Source organism: Nyctibius grandis, chromosome 16 (genome assembly GCF_013368605.1).
Source record: "Nyctibius grandis isolate bNycGra1 chromosome 16, bNycGra1.pri, whole genome shotgun sequence".
In the NCBI taxonomy this organism is placed as follows: domain Eukaryota; kingdom Metazoa; phylum Chordata; class Aves; order Nyctibiiformes; family Nyctibiidae; genus Nyctibius; species Nyctibius grandis.
The window spans coordinates 5,787,916-5,807,452 of NC_090673.1; the positions used below are offsets into that span (position 1 = coordinate 5,787,916).

The 19,537-nt window shown below is 65.4% G+C and overlaps 2 protein-coding genes across 2 annotated transcripts in view; both read right to left on the minus strand.

Annotated features, from left to right (window-relative positions):
* Positions 1-289: 289 nt before the first annotated feature.
* On the minus strand, positions 290-3,383 carry CLIC3 (chloride intracellular channel 3). The gene is made up of 6 exons (XM_068414151.1): positions 3,266-3,383; positions 2,348-2,457; positions 1,857-1,982; positions 1,639-1,745; positions 1,235-1,410; positions 290-451 (listed from the first exon to the last, which is right to left on the minus strand). Exons 1-6 carry the CDS (start codon positions 3,299-3,301, stop codon positions 290-292), a joined length of 717 nt encoding a protein of 238 aa, XP_068270252.1. The 5' UTR covers positions 3,302-3,383.
* A 371-nt stretch (positions 3,384-3,754) lies between these two features.
* Positions 3,755-19,537, minus strand: part of ABCA2 (ATP binding cassette subfamily A member 2) — a 33,572-nt gene continuing 17,789 nt past the window's right edge. Inside the window, 29 exon segments of the mRNA XM_068414150.1 lie at positions 3,755-6,351; positions 6,579-6,785; positions 7,033-7,170; positions 7,329-7,431; positions 7,692-7,784; positions 8,059-8,162; positions 8,377-8,511; positions 8,842-8,983; positions 9,304-9,482; positions 9,618-9,735; positions 9,859-9,991; positions 10,831-10,954; positions 11,192-11,339; positions 11,609-11,724; positions 11,810-11,984; positions 12,204-12,264; positions 12,674-12,785; positions 13,208-13,313; positions 13,490-13,703; positions 14,281-14,603; positions 14,984-15,086; positions 15,233-15,439; positions 16,483-16,773; positions 16,926-17,046; positions 17,148-17,332; positions 17,779-17,961; positions 18,047-18,243; positions 18,561-18,773; positions 19,067-19,247. Of these exon segments, the coding sequence (XP_068270251.1) occupies positions 6,316-6,351; positions 6,579-6,785; positions 7,033-7,170; positions 7,329-7,431; positions 7,692-7,784; positions 8,059-8,162; positions 8,377-8,511; positions 8,842-8,983; positions 9,304-9,482; positions 9,618-9,735; positions 9,859-9,991; positions 10,831-10,954; positions 11,192-11,339; positions 11,609-11,724; positions 11,810-11,984; positions 12,204-12,264; positions 12,674-12,785; positions 13,208-13,313; positions 13,490-13,703; positions 14,281-14,603; positions 14,984-15,086; positions 15,233-15,439; positions 16,483-16,773; positions 16,926-17,046; positions 17,148-17,332; positions 17,779-17,961; positions 18,047-18,243; positions 18,561-18,773; positions 19,067-19,247 (4,448 nt within the window). The 3' untranslated portion in view covers positions 3,755-6,315.

The window sequence follows — 19,537 nt, forward strand, 5'->3', positions numbered from 1 at the left end:
CACTTGCACCCACCCTGGTGCTTGAGGGAGCGCAGGGCAGGTCGAGGGGGTCCTGGCTGGGCAGGGAGGGTGGCACAAGAGGCGAGAATGCGTTTGTGGGCTCCGTGCGGTGCAGATTACTGCCGGCACCGCGGGCAGGGGTGCCAGCTGGGGGAATCGGGGTGCCAGGGGCACAGCTCATTCTCTCTGCCTTCCCGAGCGCGTGCAGGCAGGACTGCGGCGGTCACGGCAGAACCGGGGCAGGTGCTGCCCAACCCTGGCCCTGCGCCCACCTGGGCACGTGCCCGGCTCACTGCGGCAACCGGACCACGGAGCGATAGGCTTGTATGATCTCCTCGCTGTTGGGGCAGGTGTATTTGAACTCCTTGGTTTCGCCGGCGGTGGTGAGGTAACGCCACACGCCCCGCAGGTCCTGGGGGATCCCGAAGCGGCGGTAATGCTGGCACACGACCTGCGGGCAGAAATGGGTGTGACAAGGAGGGCCGGGTGGTGGTATTATGGAATCACAGACCCAGTCCAACCCCTGGCCAAAGCAGGGTCACCCAGAGCATGGTGCACAGGGTCATGTCCAGGCAGGTTTGAATATCTCCAGAGAAGGAGACTCCCCACCCTCCCTGGCCAGCCTGTGCCAGGGCTCTGGCACCCTCACAGGAAAGTTTTTCCTCATTTTCAGATGGAACTTCCCGTGTTTCAGTTTGTGCCCGTTGCCCCTTGTCCTGTCACTGGGCACCACTGAGAAGAGTCTGGCCCCATCCCCTTGACACCCCCCCTAAGGTATCTGTGAGCATTGATAAGATCCCCCCTCAGTCTGCTCTTCTCCAGCTGAACAGCCCCAGCTCCCTCAGCCTCTCCTCACAGCAGAGATGCTCCAGCCCTCTGACCATCTCCATACCCCTCCACTGGACTCTCTCCAGTAGCTCCTTGTCTGTCTTGAACTGGGGGGCCCAGAACTGGGCACAGTTACTCCAGGTGTGGCCTCACCAGGGCAGTGTAGAGGGGGAGGAGAACCTCCCTTGACCTGCTGCCCGCGCTCTTCCTCACGCACCCCAGGACACCATTGGCCTTCCTGGCCCCCCAAGGGCACATCGTTGGCTCATGGGGAACTTGGTGCCGCCCAGAACTCCCAGGTCCTTCTCTGCAGAGCTGCTTTCCAGCTGGTCACCCCCAGCCTGTACTGGTGCATGGGCAGGAGCTGGCCAGGAAGGGTGGCAGGGGCCGGGACGGCTGCGCTCACCTGAACGATGTTGAGCTTGGGCAGGAGGTTGCAGTCGGCTAAGGTGAGCTGGTCCCCGTCGAGGAAGCGGCGGCGGGAGGCCCGGAGGTGGGGGTCATGGGCCAGCTCGTATTCCAGGGGGGCACTCAGGTACTCGTCCAGCTTCAGCAGGGCCCGCAGCAGGCTCCGCTGCAGCGCTGCGGGGAGGGCGGCCACGCCACCGGGTCAGGGCATGGGGCCCCGCGGCTCTGCCGTGGCCTCCTGCCAGCCCAGCCCTGCGCCCAGGCAGCGCCTGCCCATGCCCTGCCCTCCTTGCCCAGGCTGGCACGGGAGGGCTGGGAAGGCCCAGGGGAACCTGACTGGGCTTCAAGGTGGTGGCATCTGAGAGGTTACATGGGGTGTGTCCCCCCAACCCAGCTCCTCACCCTCGTCCTGGGCAGGCACCGGGTTCTTGATGAAGGTGGAGAACTTGTGGAAGACGTCGTTCCCGGCCAGGCTCGACTCCCGGTACTGGGGGACCAGGCTGGGGAACCTGCAGGGACGGGGTGCAGCTGGGGCAGGAGACAGGGGCTGGCAGCCGCGTGTGCTGCCTGCCCACCCTCAGCCTGTCTTGGCCCCTCTCGGGGCAGCGCTGGCCACTGACGTGGGGGGGCCCAGCTGGTCCTCCAGGAAGTCCTCGATGGTGACGGTGTCAGTCTTGGGCTCACCGTTGTAGAGCAGAACGGGCAGCTGGGCGCCCGGCGCGAAGTCCTTCAGCACGTCCAGCGCCCTGCGGGAGAGGAGGGGGACGGGCGCTGGTGCTCGGCAGTGCCTGGGGCTCTGCTGGGCACCACACACGTGTGATGTGTATGTATTTGTATGCACATGTGTGTCCTGGGCAAAGGGACGGGGTGATGCCCCCAGGCTGCTCCTGCGTCAGCGTGTGCCATGGAAGATGCCCTCCACCCTCCCTCAGGCAGTGGTGGGTAGCTGTGGGGGGTTACAGCAGGCTCCGTGTGTCCCACCCTTCATGCCCCTTCCCAAGGTGTTGGGGACCCACTGTCCCCTCCCCCCCCCAGCAGTGTGCCAGGGCAAGGCTGGTCCAGCCTGCCCGTGGCCCTGGCAGCCCCTCGGGACGGGGTGGGCACCACTCACCTCTTCATGTCCACGGTGGTGAGGGTGAAGGGCACCCCTTTGAGCAGCAGCACCATGAAGAGCCGCTGGCAGAAGGGGCAGTGGCCCACGCTCTCCCCGTCCTCGCTTGCCTGCGGGCACAGAGGGAGAGCTCGGCTGCCCCTTCGCCCTGGCATGGCCGCAGCGGGGGCAGCGCTGGCCAGGCAGCCCCGGTGGGTGCAGGGGGAGGGTGGCAGGGCACATGCCACCCCCTCCCCGGGCTGGCTGCAGGCTGGCGAGCAGCGCTGGCAGCCCGTGGCACCTGCGACACCGGGCAGGGTGCCAGCCCCCGGCCCCTGCCTGCTCCTGGCTGGGGCCTTCATGCCCCACCCCGGAGCAGCCCGCGTGGCACAGTGGGTGCTGGCCCTGGCACCCCTGGGGGACCAGGGGACCCCGGGCTGCCCCAGTGCTGCGGTGCCGAGGGGGCTGGGGCTTGGGGGCAGTGATGGCAGTGGCACCAGGGGCAGCTATGGCAGGGGACAGCCCAGCATGTCAGGGACTGTGCCAGAGGAAGGCGATGCCCGTGCTGGTGGCCCCGTCACCCCCAGGTGTGACCCCAGGTGGGCCATGTCGTGCAGGACCAGCTGGGCGGTAGCTGGGAAGGGCCCGGGAGGTGCCAGCTGGCAGATGCTGCGGTGGCCGGGTGCTGGGCAGGGGTCCTGGTTTGGGGGGGCACCCCAGCCCGACACACCATCCGGAGCACCCGCAGCCCCCCGTGCCTGTGGGGCAGCAGCAGCCTTGGAGAAGAGCCCCGAGGTGCCCGCTACCCGCCTGGGCCCCGCGGCTGGGTGCTGCGGTGGGCAGGGGTGGCCGTGCCGCCACAGCCCAGGCAGTGCCAGGGGTGGCTGCCAGAGGCGGCCACCAGCCTGGGGCACCCCAGGTCCCCGTGTCCCCTCTCACCTTGACAAAGAGCTGGATTTGGGGTTTCTCGGCCATGCTGGGTGCTGGCTGCTGGCTGAGCGGTGGCTGCGGTGCGAGTGCCCGTGGTGCTGGAGCCACGGCCCCTCCCAGCACACATTCCTCCCCGGGGTGCACCCGCTCCCACCCACGCCTGGCCCCGCGGCGCAGCCGGGGACACCCAGCCGTGGGGCCCCGGTCACCCTGCCGTGGGGCCCTGCTGCCAGCCCGGGTGTGGCAAGAGCGGCTCACGCCATCGCCCGCTGCGGTGGCTCCTGCCTGTGCCCAGCGGAGCTCCGTGCCCCCGGCCAGCCCCACCACCCACCCTGGAAGATGCCAAGCGCTGGGTACAGCCCCGTGTTGTGCCCATCGCAGGCTCCTGCATCCCACCCCGGGGCACGTGAACCCCCTCCTCAGCCCTCGCCCAGCCCGGTCCCTCCCCGTCACCCAGCCCTGGCACTCCTGCCCACCAGCACCTACAGCCTCGCTGGCTCCAGTTATTATTTTTTATTTAAAACAATCATTATTTTCACATTTCATCTTTTTTTGTTGTTGGTGGTGGTGTTTCTTTTGCTTGCAATGTACAGGCTCCTCCAAGGCGTCCCCCCCACCCTCGGGGTGCCCCGTGCCCGGGGCCGTGCGTGGCACCGGTGCTGTGCCCGCGGCTGGTGGCCAAGGACGTGCAGAGGGAGGTGAGGTGGGAAGCGGGGGCCAAACTCAACGAAGCAAATAGCGTTAAGGCAGCGGCCACCCCTGCCCTGGCGCCATGTCCCCCCACCCCGCTGCCACCCTCGGGGTGCCCTCAGCGGGGTTTGTGCCTGGGCAGCCCCGAGCCCAGGGCAGGGTGGCCACTGTGGCCACGCAGGCTGTGGGGGGGGGGCATAAAAGCATCTCCCGTTGACCATCAGAAGCCACGGGGACAATGGCACAGCAGCGGGTGGGGACAGCTCGGGGTGGGGGACTCTGTGCCCGGGGTGCCGGTGCCCTCCCAGAGCCCTGAGCAGGGCAGTGGGGCAAGGACAAATCCCTGGTCGGAGCCCAGTGCAGGACACCATGCCCACCCTGGGAGGGTGCCACCACGGAGGTGACAGCTGGGGACCCACAGGTGACACCATCCCCTCTCCGTGGTGGCAAAGGGCTAACCCCGAGCTGGCTCGTCCCCCAGTGCCCACCCGGGAAGGCAGCGTGTGCCCAGTAAGGGAGCTGAGGGCACCCCAGGTGGGGGCTGCCCGCCTGTGCCATCCACCCCCCCAGGACCAGCCAGTTCCCAGTATGCCATTAAAAAAAATATGGTCTGAAAAATCTGAAAATAGAGCTTCTCCCTCCCGCAACATTTCCCCTATTGAAAATACTGTATTTTGTATCACAATCTATAGCACATGGCACACAGGGCTGGCGAGACCGGGGGCACGGGGACAGCAGCGGGTCATCTCCCACCTGGGTCTGCCCCTGCTCCTGGGCCGGTCCCAACCTGTGTCCCCACATGGTCTCCTGCCCCACGGCAGCGAGCTGGGGTGCCCGGGGCTGCCCACTTGCCAGTGGGCAGGCACCAGCCCAGGGCTTCCAGCCGAGCCCGTGCCAGGGTGGCAGCGGGGCACACACAGGCAGCTTGGCCCTGGGTGCTCCCTGGGAAGGTGGGTACATGGGCACCCCGGGGTGCTGCAAAAGCCTGGGGCACCCACGGGTGGGTGGCTGGGGTCAGTGTCACGGGCCCTGACATCGCCCCGTCTCTGGGCACAGCTACAGGGCACTGGAGAGCTGTGGGCTGGGGGGTGCTGCGGGTGCCAGGCATGGTCCCCATGGGTGACAAGGCAGCAGGACCCTCCGCAGAAAGGAGGGGCACTGCTGGCCGAGGGGGTGCCCATTGCCAGCCCCAGTAACACCACCAGTCCCACCACCACGGTCCATCCTTCCCTCCCCACCACCCCGGGGACCACTGCCAGGCTGCACCCCCACCCAACTGGGCTGTCTTGTCCTCGTACCTCAAGGCCACTCCACTGCCAGCTTCAAAATCCATCCTGGGGTGCAGCAACCCCCATATCCCAGTACCACCAGTGACCCAACAATAAGAAACCAGTGCAGGTGGCTCCTGTACAGGGCTGGACACTGAGCAATGGGTGCCAGGGCAAGGGGGAAAATGAGGGGGACACAGGGGACAGGTGGCATGGCTGCAGGGATGCCCTGGGTGGGGGGGAAGCAGGCGGGAGGCAGGGTGAGGAGCTTGAGGAGGAGAGACGTGGCTGGGGGCAGAGGGGAGAAACAGCTGGTGCCAGCGTGTAAAATACCCTGTGAAATACCCCTCTGCCCCCCGCGTGCCCCTCAGCAGGGGCACCACTGCCTGGCCCCGGGGATGGTGCCAAGGGCCCAGCGCATGGCCGGGGCGGGCGGACCCCGCGGCTGGCAGCAGCGTGGGCAGCAGGACACACAGGCCACCTCGGGCAGGCTGGAGGGCACCGGTGACATCCCGTCCGTGACATCCCGTCCGTGACATCCCGTCAGTGACATCCCAAGATCAACCGTAGGTGAAGCACCAGAGCTGCCGTCCCTGCGGCGCCGGCCCCTGAGCCCCCACAGTGCCAAGGGCAAGCGCCAAGCCAGGGGGGATGGAAACAGGGTGGAAGCAGCCGTCCTTCCTCCGGCCCTGCCAGGGCCAGGCCTGGCGTGGTGCCGGTGCCAGGGGGGCGTCCCCGCGGCCGGGGGTCCGCAGGGTGGGTGTCCAACCAAAGGCACCGCTCACAGGCCTCGTCCCCGCCGCAAAGGGCGCAGGGCTGGCAGCGCTGGCACCAAGCCGCGTCCTTCTCTTCGCAGTCCCTGTCCGTTGGCACGCGCTGGCTGGGCGAGCTGGCCCAGGACGGTGGCCCCCGGCACCACACAGTGACGCTGCCCTGGATCCGAAGGGGACAAAGGCCATCGGGCGGGTGGTGGCTCGCAGGGTCCGTCCAGGCTGGTGCCGTGTGTCCTCCCTGGCCGCGGCATCGACGGGGCGAAGGGAGAGGAGAGGCCAAAAGGGTTCGGTGGCTTCACAGCCGGGGGACGTGGCCGCCCCCGGGGCCTCAGCACAGCGTGTCCGTGTTGAAGGAGAGCTGAGCCTGCGGGCACAGGGTGGGCAGGGCTCAGGGGCTGGGCAGGGGGTGCCCACTCTGCCCAGCACCCCCAGTGCCACTGGGGCCAGGAGCCGGCCGCCCCTCCCAGAGACCCCTCCCAGGTCCCACTGGGTCCCCTTCCCTGGACAAGACCTGGTGCCATGGCACCCTACACCCCATGGCAGGGACACAGATGGGACCAGGGCCACCTGGATCTGGGGACAACGTCTCACCCTCTCCTCCTCGAAGCTGATGAGACCTTCGTCGTCGGTCTCCAGGTCCTCCTGCTCCTCCACCACGAGGGCCCGCAGCTCCGTGGGGGCGGCCCGGGGGCGCAGCAGGCTCAGCACCCGCTCCAGGGGCGACTGCAGGGCGCAGCTGGGGCTCGTCTCCTGCTGCTCCAGGTTGTCGCTTTGCTTCTTGGCAAAATTCACAAACACCTGGGGGGGGCAAAGAGGCAGGAGGCTGTGAGGGACCCCCACAAGCACCTCTACAGCATGGCCACCCCTCCCCTGCCATCCATGCTGCTGGTGACAGGCCCCAGCGCATCCCACTGGGCTGTGGCCACCACCATGCCCCCCACCCAGCTCCACCGCCCACCCCAAAGGTGGTTTCTACCAGGCACTTTGGCACGGCCACCCTCCCTGGGGACAAGCACCCAGCGGCCCGTGACATCCCCGGTCTCACATTGTCCAGCGTGGTCTGGCTGACGGAGTAGTCTTCGATGCCCAGCACATCCACCACCTGCTCCATCTTGCTGAAGACCTGCGCCAGCGAGATCTGGTCCGACTTCAGCTGGTACTGGGCCTTGGTGTGGTGCCGCTCCTGTGGGGACATGGAGGTGACACCCATGCCCTCCCTCCCAGACCCCCTCCTGTCACCCCACAGGGGTCCCACAGAGCTTGTCCCTTGGGGGATGAAGGCTGCTTGTGCCCCGAGGCAGGGGCTGGCTGGGGAGGGCACTGCCACCGCAGGGAGCTCACCTTGAGGACGGCCTCGGGGAAGTTGCGGTTGAAGAACCTCACCACCTCCTTGACGTTGAGGCTGGACTTGGTGCGCACCGTGATCATGTAGCCATCTCCGAAACTGCGCGGGGACAAGGGACCCTGTGAGGACCTGCCCCCCCGCTCCACGTGGAAGGACAGACCCCATGGACGGGGACGATGCTTCCTGGCAGCCGCTGCACCCACCCGAGCGAGCCCGTCCCCTGCTCACCCTCCAAAGCAGCACCCACACAAAGGGCTGACACCTCTCCGCGGGTGCCACGCCGTCACCCTGCCGTGGGGGCCTGTCCCCCTCCCGCCCCGCAGCACGCACAGGGTGCTGGACCCCCATGGGGCTCTTACCGGTTCTTCAGGTGCTGGATGCTGCCGAGACACTTGAGCCGCCCGTTCACCATGATGGCCAGGCGGGTGCAGAGCGCCTCGCACTCCTCCATGCTGGGGAGACAGGGCGGGCGTCACTGGTGTGGCATGGGAGGACAGTGCCAGGGGCTGTGGCTGGGGGCTGAGCTCCCCAGGCCATCACCCAGGTGCCGTGGCCACACACCACCAGGGATGGGAGAAGGCAACAGACGGTGTCCCAGGTTCCCTCTGCTCCCCATGCGCCTGCCAAATGCCATCCCCCAGGGACCAAAGAGCCCCCTCCCACCCACGCAGCACCCCGGGTGCCCGGAGGCGTTGTGGGCACAGCCAGAAGCCAACCCCTGGAGACCTGTGGGACGTGAGCACCACGGAGCGGCCCGTTTTGATGACATCCAGGATGAGGTTCCAGAGGAAGCGCCGTGCCTTGGGGTCCATCCCCGTGGTGGGCTCATCCTGCATGACGACAGCACCCTTAGACACACCAACCCCTGAGGGGACCCTGCCACCCCCTTCCTGTCCTGAGCCCAGCTCAGGACCCCATCCCACACCCCAGGACTCTCGTGGCAGAGCTGGGGGAAGGCAGCTCCCACCCAGGGTCATTTCTCCACCCTAACCCGGTGCCAGCCCGGAGGACCCCGCAGGCAGGGTGCCGGGGCCCGGGACGCACCAGGAAGATGAAGGCCGGGTATCCGATCAGCGCGATGGCTGTGGACAGCTTCCTCTTGTTGCCTCCGCTGTAGGTGCTGGCGGGCTTGTCGGCGTACTTGGTCAGCTCCAGCTTCTTCAGGGCCCACTTGACCACCTGCAAGGCGTGGGAGGGGCTGCCGTCACCCTGCCAAGGGTCTGCCAAGGCCACGGGGCTGGCAGAGCTGGCAGTGGTTGGGCTCCATGCCATGGGTCAGCTGCCAAAGGGACCACAAGCGATGTGCCAGTCAGGGGAGCCCCACAGCAGCTCCTGGCATGGCCCCGAGCATCGGTGGGGGCCTGTGAGCACATGTGCCCAGTCCTGGCACCCCACATGGGCACACCACTGAGGCGGCACCGGCTCAGTCCCCGCTGGTGCCCAGTGATGCTGCTCCCAAGGCACAGCGCCAGCCCCTGAGCACTGGCGATCGCCCGCCCAGAGCCCTACCCGCTCCTCGTCCTTCCAGGGGATGCCACGCAGGCGGGTGTAGAGCTCCAGGTGCTCCTGGGCCGTCAGCTCATCGAAGAGCGCGTCGAACTGGGGACAGTAGCCCAAGCTCTGCTGGACTTGCAGGAGCTCCTTCAGGATGCTGCGGGAGAGGATGGAGGGGCCGTCGGGAGAAGGAATCGCTTCTCGGGATCGCCCTGTTGCTCACCCCCCCTGTCACACGCCTCTACATTGGAGCATCCTCTACCTGGTACCCCACACCAGGCAGCCTTGGCCGAGAGCCGGTGCCACTTGCCACCCCCCAGATGATGGTGAACCCAGGACATGGGGCTGCAGAGTCCCACGGAGCCACATGGGTGGACTCACGCTGCTTCATCCTGGGAGACGCCCCCCAAGCAGACCCGGTCCCATCCCCAGGACGGCGGGCAGTCCCCACCTCCCGCCCAGCCCGTGCCCCCTCACCTGTGCCCGTTAACGAAGGCCTCTCCGCCCGTGGTGCTCTCGTCCCCCGTCAGCATCTTGAAGGTGGTCGTCTTGCCCGCGCCGTTGACGCCCAGCAGCCCAAAGCACTCGCCGGGCCGCACGCCCACACACAGCCGGTCCACGGCCAGGATGCGCCCGATCTTGCGGGACTTGTACACCTGGTGGGGCAGGGGGTGGGGGGCTCAGCCCACCGGGAGGCACCTGGACCCCCAGCCCCAACCCACACCCTTCGGATGGGATGGCTCCGAGGTGTCTCCTCGCAGCCCCGGAGCATCCCCACACCCCACCCTCACCTTGGTGAGGTTCTCGATCTTCAGCATGTCGTTGTCGGCGTCACCGCGCAGGACACGGTGCCGCTCGTTGGCCACGTCGATGTCGTCCTCGATGGGTTTGGTGGAGACGGGCAGTCGCCTGCGGGAGGGCGCAGGGGGCAGGGGTGGGGACGCAGGCACGGGAGCCGCCTGAGCTACGGGGTCCTGACGGCAAAGCTTTTCCCCACGGCCAGCCCCCCCCCAGCTCCCCGGCCGCACTCACTGGGGCTTGCGGAAGAAGTTGTACTGGCACATGATGGTGATGAAGAAGCCGACGAAGCCTTCGATGGTCATGGCAACGAGCCCCCGCGTCACAATGTCCCATTCGAAGGGCGATTTCATTTTATCGAACTGCCCTGAGCGGGAGGAAGAGGAGAGAGAGGCTGGGGACACCTTCCCGTGAGGACAACCCGGTTGTACATCCTGAGCTGGCCTGTGACAATGACACTGTCCTGCTCCCCTGTCCCCTCTCCTGCGTAGCTGCCTGGGCTGCTCGGTGCTGCTGGCACCAGGGCTGCTCACACCAAGGCTTTCCTCTTCAACCTCCGTAGGGTGAATCAACCCAACCAAGAGTGGGTATTGGATGGATTTGTCCCATCCTGCCCCAAAATTGCCCCTCGTGATGCCAGCAGCACCTGGGTTATGTATGGAAGCTGCCTGAGAAGCAGAGAGCAGCTGTTTGAGGCCAAGCTGAAGCTGCAAGTAGCAAAAGGCTCATTTTGGCTGGGCCGTGCAGCCCCATGAACAAGAGACCACATCTGGATGGAAGGGCCCTTGCACTCCTCATCCCTCTTATCACAGCACAGCCCCACCATGGCCCCACCATGGCCTCACCACAGCCCCACCATGGCCCACCACAGCCCCACCATGGCCCCACCACAGCCCCACCACAGACAGTGTGCAACAGCAGCCGAAACACGCAACTCTGCCAGGGCTCACAACCTCCTCTCCCCATGAGGTTGCTATTCGGGATGGCCCAGGAAACCATTTTCAGCATCACTGGCACCACGCCACAGTTGACCCTCAACCATGTCTCGTCCTGTGTCCCAGTCTAGTTCACATCCCCTGGTTTTTTGCTCCAGGTTGCTCCAGCCCTCAGGAAGCCCCACAGGGTGAGCGGAGATGTGCCAGCACCATGGTCCCCCCTAGCCCCACATGCCCTGGAGCAAGGGACGGAGGGAACGAGAGGCCATACCGATCTTGGCATAGTATTCATTGATGTACTCGTTGTAGGCCATCTCCATCAAGCCGTGGCCCAGGTTGTAGTTAGGGAATACAAGGAAGCAGCTCTTCAGGTAGCTGTTCACCACCTTCAGATCCTGTGGGGATGGGCAGAGAGAACACAACCATAAGAAACGCCCCTGAGGATCGTGAGGGCATGGTATGATCAGGATCCCCACCAAGATCCAGCCCCGTCAGGTCTCATAGCTGACCCTGCTGGGAGCAGGAGTCCGGAGCAGAGACCTCCTGAGGTCCCTCCTACCCTGAGCTGTCCCACAACCCAGAAGCTGCTTCTCCCTTCCTGGTGGCCCGAGGTACAGCTGTGAATCCCATACCTTGTCATGCTCAAAGAGCTGCAGCAGGAACGTGGCGACGGTGGCCGTGATGCCGATGAAGAGGTTGATGACGATGAGGAAGACGTAGGCGGAGCTGGGCACCTCGAACCAGAAGGAGGCAGGGTACATGATGGGGGTGATGGACCAGCTGGGAAGGCGAGCGGCAGGAGCGCACGTCAGCGTGGCAGGCAAGGGACCAGGCAGCGCCAACTATGGAGCCTTGGGATCACCCTTCTCCCAGCCCCGTCCCCCCCGGGCGCTCCCACCCCAGCCCTCACCATCCACCAGCCACAGGAGCGGCAGAACATCAGCTGGGTGTGCAGGCCCAGGGCCAGATCCTGCCCGCGTAGCCACAGTGTACATGGGGCTTTGGAGGGACCCACCAGCGCACCCTGACCACCCTTCTGAGCAACGTACCCGTAGAGCAGGAAGAGGGAGAGGACAGCGGGGAAGTTGGTGGGAGAGGTGTACGCCGGGAGGTCAAACACGAACAGGATGATGATGCAGCACGTGGCTGGCACCAGGTAGTTCAGCTGGAGAAGACAGAAACTTCTGTGACTGCCCACCCACCCGCCTGGCGCGGGGGGCTCGGCTGGTGGGGCCATGCGCCCTGCTCACCATGTCCCACACGTAGTTGGCCAACCAGTAGATGACGGGGTCGCAGCCGCTCACGAACTGCAGGTGTTTGGCCTTGGTGGCCTTTTCGGCCACCAGGAACACCACAAAGCTGGCTGGCACGAAGGACATGGCCACAATGATGAAGATGGCAATCACCACGTCCGTGCCTTGCAGGCTGCAGGGGGAGCAAGGAGGAGAGCAGGGACCCTGTCACCCTCAGCTGCCTGGGGAAGGGCCACCCATCCTGGCATGGGACAGCCACTGTGCACGGGGCAGGGCATGGCACAGGGACCGCCACGTCACAGCCACCCAGTCCCCGCTGCAAACCACGGTGAGGAGCTCCCTCCCTTCCACAGGACAGCCACCCTCCCTCACACCCACCCCCTGGACCTACAGGTAATCCAGGGACAGGCTGGCGCTCGTCTTGTTCATGGGGTGGTTGGTGACCGTGATGCCTGCAGGAAGGCCCAAGAAAACACAGGAGCGTGAAAGCTGGCTCAGGACAGAAAACCTCGCCCCCAGCCTGCGTGGTCCTGGCTCTGAGCAGGAGGATGGGTTTCCTCCCTGAAGCTCGGCAGGAGCTGAGCTGTGTGAAGCAACTGAGTGCCTCAAGGCCAAGCCCTCCCTCACCGGCTGGCAGAGAGCATCCTTGGACACGTTGGAAGTCCAGGAGCCAGCAGGCAACACCTCGGGAGGTTCTGCCCCAGCCCAGATTTCACAGCCAAGGTGTGTGACCCCCCCTGCCTCAACTAGGCACTAGCCTGCTTGGTCCAAGGCGGACTATTGCACTTTAGAGCCTGGTTGGCCCATGCCCTAAAGCTGTTCCTGACGTGCTTCTGCCCTTCAACACCTCCAGGTCCTCACCGTAGGCAGCGGGGTTGCCTTTGCTCTTGGGCAAATTGGCTCTCAGGATGGCGTTGTTGAGAGCGTTGAGGTAGGTGGGCATGCTGTGGTAGCCCTTGTTGTTGTAGAAGACCTGGAGGAGAAGAGAAGAGTGGTGGGAGGTGGCAGGAGAGCTGGGCCTGTGACAGATGTACTGGAAGGGAGGGATGGGATGGGATGGGATGGGATGGGATGGGATGAGACAGGGTGGGACTGAGTGGGACGGGGTGGGACGGGGTGGGACAGCCACAGGGCAGGTCTCCTGTGCTCATGGTTGTGGGGAGAACAGGCCACCACTGACCACACTGGGCCAGACCTGCTAGGGTGGGAGCTGCTAAGCACCCTACGGGGTGAGAACCCCACCGGATTCCTCGGAGGAGAGGACTGCCGCAGAGCTGTGGGTGCAGGGGCCCTGCCGCGCGGGCAGCGCTGGGTGCCCCCTTCTCCTCCCCGCCCGTGCTGCGGGTGCTGCTGCCCACCCGTGCCCCAGCTGCCGCGGGCGCAGCGCGGTCCCACCTGGGCCGTCCTCCGGACAGCGATCTTGCGCACCGTGGCGGGGGCCCTGGCCCCGAAGGAAGCCGGGATGGATTTCTGGACGTTGCCGAAGGTGAGTGCCCCGTACCTGTGGGACGAGGCATCGCTGAGAAGCTGTGACCGCTGTCCCCTGCCTCCGGGAGCGGGGCCACGCTGGAGCATGCTCCTGGCTCCCATCAGCACCCAGGGCAGGTGTCCCCAAGTCCCCGGTCCCCCACCTCCGTTCCGCGGCGCAGGGCAGACCCCCCCAGCCTCCCCTCTTGCCTGTGCAGCCGGAAGCGGTCCGAGGTGTAGAGCAGATACTCGGAGACGTTGCGCCCCGTGATGTCTGCCAGGATGTCCCCTGTCACCACCTTCATCTGCGGGGGGTGGCCCCCCACGCCACTGGGGCAGGAGAAGCCGGTCCCCTGCATCGAGCAAGTGCACCTGACGGGCTCATGGACGATGCGGGGCAGGGCGGGGGCCGAAGTCACAGTCTCTGAGGAGTGGAGAGGACAGCTCAGAGCCAGGCTCCTGCCTGTCCCAGCTGCTTGGGACAACGTGGGGGCAGCGGGGGGCTCAGCCGAGGGGTCCCAGCTGAGCAGAGAGGGAGAACTCTGCCCCACTGGTGTCAGCTCCTGCTGGGCCAGCGCCTGGCCTGTGAGACGGCTTGTGCGTCCTGGGGACAGCGAGGGACCGAGAGGCGGACGTGGGGAAAGACTTCGGGGGACAGAAACAGTTCAGAGACAGGGCATGAAGTGTGGCTGGAGAAGGCAATGGCTGGGGACCGTGGTGCAGTGAGGGTGACGTAAGGCTGGCCACAGGACTCTCCATGGTGTCACCATCCCAGGGAGCTCCACCAGCACTGCTGGAGCTGAATGGGGAGCAGCACTCCAAGGCCACCAATGGCCCTGAGACCGTTGAGCCCAGCAATGCAATGCTCTGCCGTGGCCAGGCCAAACTGACCGGCACTTCCAGGGGTCCCTGGAGCTGCTTCTGTGGAGCAGGTACATCATCTCCCTGCTGGAGATGAACCCCAGGCCCGGACAGACTCAGGCACCAAGTGAAGGTGATACCTTTGACGGTGGAGGAGAAAGTCGTGGAGTTCCAGGCATGGAGCAGGTCCTCATCCACCGAGATGGGGTAGTCGGAGGGGGCCGGGGACGGAGGCGGTGGCACGAAGTTGGAGAGCGGCAGGCCCTGGGTGAAGGAGTCGATGCACATGGCGTCGAAGTACTTGGCCGCCAGCATCTTGGACTCGTTGCTGTTGAGGTTCTGCATGGGCTGGTCCAGGGTGTTGTTGAAGGGTGTCTTGAGCACGCAGGTGGCCCCCACGCCGGAGGGCAGGTGGAAGGTGTTCACCAGCTGCTGGGGGCTGGCGTCGGGAGACAGCCTGATGCTGCGGGGAGAGGAGGGGGTGAGGAGAAGCAAGGAGCAGGAGACCTGGGTCTCACCACCTTGGCCATCTTCTGCTGGGACCTCCCCAAGGCCTTGGCATGTATCATGGCACACACAGCCCACGCCTGGCATGAGCCGAGCTGCTGATTGCAGCCAGCGTCAGGGTTGGCACCTCTCCCAGAGACACCCTGGGGAGGATGGAGGCTGCTTTCTGCGATGGGACGTGGCACCAGCCAGGCTCTGCTCCAAGCCTGAGCCAGCGCCGGTGCCAGCCCCGCTGCAGGCTGCGCTCCCAGCTGTCCCCCATCGCAGTCCCAGGGATGGACACGGGGATGGGGCCTAGGCACGTGATGCTGGTCACCAGCACGCGGCGGCTCTCACCGGTACTCACGCCGCTCCTCGTTGGCGTAAGGAATGAAGTTGCCCTTGGGCTGGGTGTAGTTGTGGTACTGCGACGGCGAGAGGATGAGGGGCGGGAGGTCACCTGCAGGCACAAGGACAGGAACCCGCTCACACCCGCAGCACTGCTGTGTGCAGGCAGACTGGCCTCCCCCTAGCCAGTGTCGCCACCAGGCAGAAGGGGCCACCAGCAGCCCCCAGCGTGCGGGTGGGTGGGTGGCTCGCACGCACCTATTTCGGGCACGGAGAGCGCCACGGTCATGGCCACGCAGACGAAGAAGGCGGGCAGGAGGATCTGCGAGAAGAGGGCCTTGGTGTTGCGCTTGGCGCAGTGGAAGCGTTTGACGATGAGCCCGTGGAACTGGCGCAGCTTCAGCCACGAGCCCTCCAGCTTGAAGCTCCCCTGCCCAGCCAGGTCGCCGTCCTCCGCCTCTTGCTCTGGGAGGGAAGAAGGATGTCACCCCCCAGCACGGCCGCTCCCGCACCTGCCTTGGCCCCCAGGGAGCAGAGCCAGGCACTGAGCTGGGCGCAGCCACCCCAAGGGACAGGGTGGCACCCAATGCTGACGGCCACCGAGCCATGGCAGCACCACGGTGGGAAGCAAGGCAGCTGGCTGGCAGGTTCCTCTTGGCCCCAAATGGGAAATTTAGACAATAGTTTTAAAAAAACCACCTAAATTGGTGCTTTTTGGCAGAACCCTCCCATTTTCCCATCAGCTCTCCCAGCTGGTGAGGGGTCAGTGCAGTCAGGAAGAGGGGATGGGACATGGGTGGGGGGACCCAGCGAGGCAGCAGGCGTGGGGCTGGGGCTGAGCGAGCTCTGCCTCCCACAACCCAAACCACAACGCTCAGAGCAGCCCGGCCGGGAGGGCAGGGTGGCACGTCCCCAAAGGAATCATGACAAGAGCTCCTGGGCTAACCCAGAAAAGGATTTATGAATCAAACAGGGTGCCCGTCTGCACCCTCCATCCTCCAGCAATCCCCACGTCTGGGCAGGGAGAGCCCAGAGCCCTGGGCCAGCGTACGGAGGGCAAAGCCACCAGCTGGAAGATGACTCCATGCCCAACGGCCAAGAGGAGACAACCCGACCAGGCGCCAGCGTGAGGAGGAAGCGTGTTAGTGGGGTGAGTCTGCAGGGTGGCACCCGCGGGAGGCAAAGGGCAGAGCTAACGCCGGCTGCGCCCGCTGGCTCCGTGTCTCAGCACGGGACTCCCCCATGCACCCTTTGGGGGTGCAAACTGGTGGGAGCCCCCATTCCCAGCCCTCCCACCAGCGGTTCTCTGGGCACAGCATCAGTGGCTCCATCATCAGACCCTCCCCGTGGGGTCTTGCCCCAGCAGGCACAGCCCCCCCATCCCCAGCACATCCACCTGCCCTGCCCGGGTGCAGGGACGGGCACTGCCGCTGCCCCGGCCACCCTCCGCGTCCTGGCTGAGCACCTCCCCTGGCCCCTGCCGCTGGCCGGGCACCGGCGGCACGAACCTTGCAGGCTGATGTTATCGGGGTCCTGCTGGTTATCGAACAGGGGCGCGTAATCCCCAAAGAATTCGGAATAGGCCCCACCTTCGTCGCCCCGCACGGAGCCCACCGAGGAGGCCGAGCGCAGGGACGCTTGCGACTGCGCCAGCTTCGAGCAGGTCACCAGGTTGCTGAGCTCCACCTCGGGCTTCTCCGGCACGGCCGCTTCAGCCAGGGGCTCCCCGTTGGCCTCGGGCTTCGGGCCCATCTCGGGGGCGGGTGGCTGCAGGGCGTCCTTCTTGGACTCCTTCATGTCTGGGAGGAGAAGAGGGGTTACCACCGGCCATGCCTTGGGACAGGGGACTCCTGCAGCCACGCACAAGGGGAGAGGAGCCACCAAGCCCACGCAAAGGCACGCAGCCCCTCGCCAGTCCCAGCAGCACTGTGTGTCCCCGCACCGCCCGTACCCACGTCGCTGTTCTCCAGAGACTGGTCCTCCTCAGACACCTTCAGGAAGACCTCCTCCAGCGTGGTGTCCATCAGCCCAAAACTGGTGAGGTCCAGCTCCTCCAGGCTCTGCTCCAAGTGCTGTGGAGGCAAAGCGTTGCATGAGGAGGGCAGGAGGTGCCCGCAGCACCGCAGCCGCCCACGGTCACCTGCCTGCCCACCCCACCAGCCCCCACGGGTACCTGGAACAGTCTCTCGAAGCAGCCCTTCTTGACGGCCTCGCTGGGTAGGATGTAGGAGAGCTCAGTGTTGGTGTCCGAGATGAGGAGGCAGGAGGCCACGTATTTCTTGATGAACTGGGAGACACGGGGCTCAGAGCAGGGGCTGACGGAGGAGTGGGCTGGGGGGCTGTGCGGCTGGCCCGGCTCTGTGGCAGAGGGGCAGCACCGGTCAGTCACTTCGCATGTGGCCTCCCACCAGGACCCACCAGAACTACAGCCCAGCACTGTGAGGGCTCCTCCAGCCTTCATCACGGGGTGCTGGAAGCTTCCTGGCCACCCTGCCGGGACTGGGGATGGTGCTCTGCACTGCAGCCCACGCTGGGCATCTCGGTGGGCAGCCCATGGGCTGGACAGGACCAGTGCCTGGAGGCAAATGCCACCACACAGGGTCTAACCTGGGACCCAGACAGGAAAATCAGGGTTGAACGATGCCATGTCCTACACCCCTGCCCCGTCCCCTTCCGCCCTCCACGCGGCCTAAGGAGACTTGGGGTGGGAGCACTTGGGTGTTGACGTCTTATTCCATTCCCAGGCTGAAGAAGGGCTTGTCCCATCTACTCCTCTAAACACAGGGCCCCGCTGCCCCCCAGACCTGTGCCGTTCCTGGTGTCCGACTGCTTCTTCACCACTGTCAGCTTGTAGCCGTCACCGTAGGTGCTCTTGAGGAAGAGCGGGGAGCCGCAGCACTTGAGCTTGCCGTGGGAGATGATGGCGATGCGGTCACCCAGTAGGTCAGCCTCGTCCATGTGGTGCGTGGAGAGCAGGATGGTCCTCCCTGATGGTGGCACAGCACCTCAAGGGAGGGGTCAGGGCCACTGCAGCCCAAGGAGCAATGCTGGGCTCTGCCCACCTCCGCTCACCTGGCTTGTACTTGAGGATGAGGTCCCAGATGGCCCTGCGTGCGTACGGGTCCACGCCAGCTGTAGGCTCGTCCAAGATCACGGCTCGCGACCCACCCACGAAGGCGATGGCCACTGACAGCTTCCTCTTCATGCCCCCTGAGAGGGTCTGCACCAGGGAGTGGCGTTTGTTGGAGAGCTCCAGGTCCTCAATCATCCTGGGGACACAGGAGAAGCACCAGGGATGCTGGGGGGCCGCACTGGTCCCCAGTACCTGCAGGGAGCACGTGATGCCTCTTCCCCATGTGGTACCTATGGCCCTCGGCCCCTGGGACAGCCCAGTTGCAGCCAGGCTACGGAAGCATCTTCTGCTGGCTTCCACAGCCTGATATCCCAAGTTTTGGACAACACTTGGTGGAGCTGCTCCAGGGGACATCTCTGCTACCACATCACCCACCGCAGCTCAGCCAGCAGGAAGGGGACCCACTCATGCAAAAGGCACAGATGGAGCAAAATTTGCTGGGGGGGTGCCTACTTGTCCATCTCCTTGCGGATCTCCTCCTCCGCCATGCTCTTGAGCTGTGAGTAGAACCAGAGGTGCTCCTCCACCGTCAGCCTGTCGAAGAGCACGTTGTGCTGGGGACACATGCCCAGGTTCTTCCGGATCTCATCCATCTCCGTCCGGATATCGTGGCCGTAGATGGTAGCGGAGCCCGAGGTGGGAGGGAACAAGCCAGTGAGGATGGACCTGGATGGATGGAGAAAGGCAACAAGGTGAGGGACCTTGTATGCCTCCGTCTGGTCCCAGTTCCAACCACCACCTCCAGGAGCACCTGGTGGGCCCTGGGCAGAGCAATGTCAGTGGAAGGCCATGCACCCACTGCCCATACCCCTTTTGTGCCACCCCCACATCCACACTGCTGCCCTCTGGGCACGGCACCAGCTGCCACAGGGCCCTGCAAGGACATCATGCAGCACCTTCCCCACCCACTGCAGCTGCCCAGAAGGACACGGCTCACATCCACCCTGATGGGCACTCACATGGTGGTGGTTTTGCCCGCGCCGTTGTGCCCAAGGAAGGACACCACCTGGTTCTCATAGAGGTTGAGGCTCAGCTTGTTCAGCGCCAGCTTCTTGTCTGTCTTGTAGACCTTGGTGAGCTTGTCAATGCAGACGACCAAGGGGAGGTGGGTTGGCTCCTCCTCAATGCCCCGTGTCTCCTCTGCTGCAAGAGTGGGATAGTGAGGAGCCAGGGGGTGGTGGGGAGGCCGGGCTTGGAGCGGGGCCCCCCGAGGGATGAACCTCCCCACCTCCATCCCATAGTGGCTGTGCTGGCTCATGGCCCCTTTCCCTCTGTTTCTCACCAGCTTCCCCCCTCCCACCCCACGGGCAGCGGCTCCCACACAGGCAGCAGTGCCTGGCCCAGGATCCTGCCCCAACAAGGGCACACAGGACACACGGGGGTCCATGCAGGACCCTGCAGCAGAGCCAGGGCCATCCCCAGGCCACCTC

Bases quoted from the DNA above. Each gene is read 5' to 3' on its own strand.
- CLIC3 (XM_068414151.1), bottom strand. From the start codon at position 3,301: ATGGCCGAGAAACCCCAAATCCAGCTCTTTGTCAAG. The intron at 1,983-2,347 runs GTGAGTGGTGCC...CCTCTCCCGCAG, and splicing joins ACCACCGTGGACATGAAGAG to GGCGCTGGACGTGCTGAAGG. The intron at 1,411-1,638 runs GTGAGGAGCTGG...CCCTCCCCGCAG, and splicing joins GGTGCCTGCCCAGGACGAGG to CGCTGCAGCGGAGCCTGCTG.